Source organism: Podarcis filfolensis, assembly GCF_964270895.1.
Source record: "Podarcis filfolensis genome assembly, chromosome: 7".
Classification (NCBI taxonomy): Eukaryota; Metazoa; Chordata; class Lepidosauria; order Squamata; family Lacertidae; genus Podarcis; species Podarcis filfolensis.
The window spans coordinates 29,535,247-29,541,246 of NC_139603.1; the positions used below are offsets into that span (position 1 = coordinate 29,535,247).

Consider the following 6,000-nt stretch of genomic DNA (forward strand, 5'->3'; position numbering starts at 1 on the left):
GGCTTTCCTGGGGAAATGCTGTGTGTTGAATGGCTCAGAAAACACTTGCTGGTGTGAACTGAGCCTGTTAATAAGCACCATTCAATAATGCGGTTTTGATTCAGCCATTTTAACTATTGGAATTTCAATCCATAAGGAACCAGACAGAACCTGAGACATGCTTAAAGGCAAGGAATCCCTGTAACCAGTGCTATTTTTCTAGAAAAAGAGGTGCAGGAACTCACCATGAACACCTCCCTTGTTCTCTTATAATGGCAATGGCGCCCACCTGAGAGGTGCCAGAACTGGGGGGAGGAGGCCTGGCTGTAACACAGTATCATATTAATGGGGGGTGTCATACCTTCCAACATTTCTCCAATGAAAATAGGGGCGTCCCATTCCATAATGATAATTTTACTATTTATACCCCACACATCTTACTGGGTTGCCCCAGCCACTCTGGGCAGCTTCCAACATATATAAAAACATTTTTTAAAAACCTTCCCTACATAGGATTGCCTTCAGATGGCTCGGAGGTCGGATAACTCCATACCCTCCAACATTTCTCCAATGAAAATAGGGGTGTCCTAAGGAAAAGTGGGACATTCCGGGAGCGAATCAGAAACTGGGATGGCTTCTCTCGCTCAGCAGAGATGATGATAGAGGTGAAATGGCTAAGGCTACAACTGAACATAGGCTTCCCCAGGAATTGTTGCTGGCATCCGTCTGTCTTGAGAGACAATGGATTGCACCTCCAGGGCTGAATACAAACTGCAGCATTAGCAGCACCAAAGTGACCTCCCTGGGCCCTGAGCCTGGGCAGTATGTGTGGAGGTCCTGGGCTGCCCAGACAATGAGATCCTCCCCCCCTCTCATCCTCGTTGATGTGGTTCAAAGGAAAGCAGAGCAATATGTTTGGTGCCAGCAATGCACTTGGTGCATAGCTGTCAACTTACAGATTTGAAAATAAGGGACCAGCAGCCTTGAAAATAAGGGATCAGCAGCCAAAATAAGGGATTTTAGTCAACCAGCAGCCAAATGAAGCCTCAAGTGGTGGTTCCCATAGCGCAGCAACCCGGCAAAGGGGATGCAGCAAGGAAAACCACTGTCACCTCTCCACTGGGAAGCGCTGAGCAAAGGCAACGCGGCCGATTTGATTGGCACAAGGCATGCAAGCTCCACCCCCAGTCGTTCTTAGACTCCTTATTGGGTGAGCAACGCAGCCAAGCAACACAGTTGGAGCCTCCCTCCTCCCTGGCCGGCAGGGTGGGAGGGAGAGGAGCTGCTTCCTTTGAAACCCGGGAAATTTAAGGGACATCATCAATAAGGGACAGCAGCAGGACATGGTGCTGGGATAAGGGACTGTCCCGCCAAAAAAGGGACGCTTGACAGCTATGACTTGGTGCCTCACCTCCACTCTCACTCAATCACTGCTCCCTCCAGAAGCAAAAATTGCATTGGGTTTACTTGTCTAGCACCTTCATTTTCTAGTGCTCTGCTTCCCCATGGGAATTTTTCTAGTTTTAAAAATACATCATTTCAAAACAAATTAATTCTTAGAATGCAAGTCAAATCAGGAAACGTGGGGGAGGTGGGGTGGAATATAGTACCTGTCAATTCAAAGCTATTATGCAACTTTTTCCAGGTGGTTCTCCCTATGAAATGGACATATTAATGCACAAATCTCATCGGGCATGCTGAAATTCAGAGCATGGCTGGAAGCAGAGATGGGAGAAACTCATGGCCCTCTGGGTCTGGCTGGACTCCCATCAGCTTTGACAGATGGCCTGCTGACTAGGGGTGATGGGAAATGAAGTCCAGCAACACCTGGGCGGCCACAGGTTTCCCACCCTTGGCCTCAGGGCAGGTGACCCAGCCACTGTGCTCCTGCTAAGTGGGTCTGGGTTTGATCTGTACCAGGATGGAGACCACCTGTGAACCCAATGCAAGCTTGACGGAAGAAAGGTTAGACTAAAGAAGACTAAAGAAATGAACACACAAACAATATGGCAATTACAGTAGGGTTGCCTTATTTCAAAAAGTAAAATTCCTGACACCCACAAAGTTGTTGAGTTTTTTTTTAATGAAAAAACCCAAATTCTTGAGCTTTTTTAGGAGAAATCTACCCCCAAAATAGTGATTTTAAGCTTTTTGAACTGTTTCCGCTGCTTTTTCCATTGCATTGCCATACATCTGGTTTTTCCCTGACATATTGCCGTTTCAGCAAAATTCCCCCATAACACCATTTTTACACCCAAGAACCAGGACATGTCAGGAATTTTCCTGACGTATGGCAAGTCTAAATTACAGAGGTAGGACAATGCTAAGCATTAAACAGTCTTGGAAACTTAAATACAAGGGCCTCATACTAAAGGAGTTGTCACAACAACAAAAGATTGTTGGCTTTCTTGGATTATAATACTGTGGTTATGATTTAATAGATAAGAGTGCAGCAGAAGAGGAGAAGCAAAAACTCCATGGAAAACGGGGTGGGAAGTTGATAAAAATAAGAGAAACGACGAAACGGTATTTTGATTGTATATGTTAAAAATATTGAAACTTAGTAAACTATACAGTGGTACCTCTACTTATGAATGTGATCTGTTTTCGGGTGCCATTTGAACCCCCAAAAGTCCATAAGTAGAGCGCCACTACTGCGCATGTGCAAAGCACGATAGAGTGCTTCTGCGCATAGTGCGCAGATTGCTTCTGCATGCATGCGCACGGCAAACCCAGAAGTAAACCCTTCCGGCTTTGCCTTGTTCGTAACCTGAAAAGGCACAACCTGAAGCAAACGTGACACGAGGTATGACTGTAATTGAAAAAAAGATTGTTGGCTTTCTGTTACTATATTAGATGACTGGTGATAAGCTTTTGTAGACACACAGGTAAAAAGAACAGAATAAATTAAGGGGGAAATATTGGTTGACAGACAGCATTCAGGTGATAATTGGGAAAGGATAATATGTGGTTGTTGCCTAATGAAAAAGCATTCCCTCTAATCTTGGAGCCACCATTCTTGAATTCAGCGCTGTCTTAGTTTTAACGCAACATAAATATTAAGGCAAGACAGAAGAGGGCACTTTTCAATGAAGCTTATTCTGGCACTGATCACCATGCATTTCCCTAATAATTATGAACAGGATGTGAATATAAAAGGAGGAGAGGGAAGAAAGATCTTCAAAAGTGTATATGTCAGATGTTTTCAGCAATCATTTTGCCCTCCCAGTTTTAGCATCCCAGGTTTCTATTGGAACGCATCAGGATGGAATGTCTCGTACACACCACGGAATGCACAGGTTAGATCAAGAGCATAACCACTGTCACTCAATCTGATGGTGATCAAGAGTGAAAGCTCACCTCTTGGTTCAGCTTGGGCTTGCAGCCTGAGTTTTTGTTGGTGAGCTGCAAGGGTGCTACCCGGCTTGTCACGTCTAATAACTTCCTCCTCTGAAGCCTGATATGCTGAAAGATCTGTGCTGCTGATGTTAAAAGCTGGATTTGCAATGCCTTCTGCTGCAACTCTCCCGTCTTTTCCTATTGGGAAGCAGGGGAGGGGAGAAGCAGCAAGGTCAGAAACAGTGACAAGCAGAAAATTCCTTCTAATAATTCCTTTTACTGAAAGACTTGAGAGTTATCAGCATCAAACGGCACCAAAACAGAATTAGGTTAAAATTAACTCTTTATATAAAAAGGAGAGGGGGGGGAGAGAATAAATGATTAAAATAATTACAAATTGCACCCTGACAAGCAAGAGCAAAATTTTGCCCACAGCCATTTGTCTGTAATTAGTTAATTAATCCTTACACAAATTATGAGCAATAACTCATCAAGCAAGGCTCACCCATCAGAAATTCAGCCGACTTGGATTTCTTCTGCTTAGTTTGTTTCAGAGCCTTCTGCTGGAACTTCTGGAGGGAAATTGTTAAATGAATAAATTAGCTTAAGAACGAAGATTACCCTTTATGATCCACAACTAACACAGTATTTTAAATATGGGATGGCATTGAAATGTCATTTAATTTACATCTCCGCTAAGGGGTCAAACACTAATTGAACAACAGAGTGGAAGAATTAAATAAAAACAGGAGAAGGAAAGTTAAGACAAATGCCAAATGAAGGTCACATTAAAATACTTCCTTTTGTATTATTTTGCATTATAATTAAGACAAAGACTCTTCATCAAAGGAAAACTTGACCTTGGATTCACTATTCGGTGAACTGAACTGGGTAAAGGGGAAAAACAGCATCAAGTGTTGTTTATAATGGTAAATGCATTTTTATTTCTTCAGATTCCTGTTGCCAGTGCCAAAGGAGGTTATCACTTGTGTCCTCATCACAGTGTTTGTAAAAATTAGCAAAAGAAAAAGCAACCAACATGCTGTTTTTTTGGATACTTTACCCCAAACAATGAAAAACCAGAGGACAAGACTTATCTAGAGGACCAGATTTATCGCAAATGCTCAAACTGTACTTAGAAGCAGCTCCAATGGCATATAAAACAATGTGCAGATGAGAATGGGCAAGCCTCCCTCTGCTCGTGGCTGACTTCTGCACAGTGTATCCCTTAATGCCATTTCTCTTTCTCAACCACCAGCCCTGCTGCTCTCCACTATCAAAAGTGAGCCCAGCTGGAAGAAAAGTGTCTTAGAGAGAAGCTGTGAGGATGGATGAGTTTGTTTGGCTTTCATCATTTATAGTCACCCATCTGTCTAGGAACTATTCGATACATACGTGCAATCCCAAGGGCAGAGGGCGCAGGAACATTCACCTCTGTATCATTTTTGCTCTCAAAAGTGTACCCCACCTCTGTTTAATAAATGACTGGGGGAAATCTGAGTTTAAGCAAATGGGCTTGCTGTCATCACTAGTACTTGGAGCCCAAAAGCTAGCTTCATCTTAAATCATGCATTAAATACACACACTTAAATTGTTTCAGGACAAAGTTTCAAAAGCTGGGGCAAACTTATGCGTGCAAAACTTTCTCAATAATAAGTATCTGAGTACCAAAAGTGGGCTACCCTGAAGAATAGTCCTGAACCAAAGAATTCACTTGAGAACTTTCAGCCAGCCACCATGTCTCAACCTGAAAATATAGGGATAATGTTACTGGCCTACCTTATAGAGTTCTTGCACAGATTGCTGGGATAATGTATGTGATTCATTTTGAACATTCTGAAGGGCTTTATAGGTATTCAGAATGGCATTAGCAGGTCAACACTCAAAGAAAAAATCGCCATCAATTCTATAGAGTGCTGGAAGTGGTTTGGACACACATTCGCTGCATTTTAAAGGATTTGTGTAGTGGGCAGAGAATGTGTGTTCCACCCAGTGGTGAGCTGAAAGCAGGAGTGAGGTGTCTTGAATCTTTGCTCACCCAGTCCTCTTCTATGCCATCTTCCTCTCCCCAAGGTGGGAGCCAAGAGATTTCGTCAGACAGAGGAGTCATCTCAAACTTCTCCATCAGCTGGAAAATATGTTGGCCACAGTACAAGCTCCATCATCCCCATTTCGAATCATTTCAATGGTGGAATGAGCCTTTCAAAACTGCACTGATTCTCTGTTTCCTAGACTTCTTGAGCAATACTGAGTACAAAGCTGCTAGTACCTTATAAGGAAAGAAGGAAGGTGCAAAGAGATTCCATAGGTCCTCCTTATCTTGATCCACTGAGCTGCATGGATAATTTACTAGCTTAAAGGTGGCAATCATAGATGGTAGCAAGTTGGAAATTTCATATTTATCCAACAAACTAAAGGCCAGCATCAGGGGTGGGCAGCTTCAGGCACCTGCCAAGACCCATGTCTCAACAGAGAGTCCACTGTCAGCCCAATGAGCTCTCTGGTCTTCTTCCTGCTCCTTGCTGATGTTGCTTGCTTCCCTGCCGCCTCTGCTAGATGGGAGCAAGGAGATGGAGGGGTGATGTCATGGGCTGGTTGGATGCAGGGGGGTGGTGGGAGAATTCAGCTGGGGAACACCCAAGGGAAGAAGGCTCAGAGCCCAGGGATTGGCGGTGGGACGGC

The 6,000-nt window shown here is 43.7% G+C and overlaps 1 protein-coding gene across 1 annotated transcript in view; it reads right to left on the reverse strand.

Moving 5' to 3' along the window:
- LOC310767351 (uncharacterized protein) overlaps positions 1–5,443 on the reverse strand; it is a gene marked incomplete at its 5' end in the record, with an annotated part of 135,664 nt that extends 130,221 nt beyond the window's left edge. The window contains 3 exons of the mRNA XM_083624217.1: positions 3,340–3,516; positions 3,824–3,890; positions 5,357–5,443. Coding sequence (XP_083480343.1) covers positions 3,340–3,516; positions 3,824–3,890; positions 5,357–5,443 — 331 coding nt within the window. The remainder of the gene's footprint in view (positions 1–3,339; positions 3,517–3,823; positions 3,891–5,356) is intronic.
- Positions 5,444–6,000: the final 557 nt, after the last annotated feature.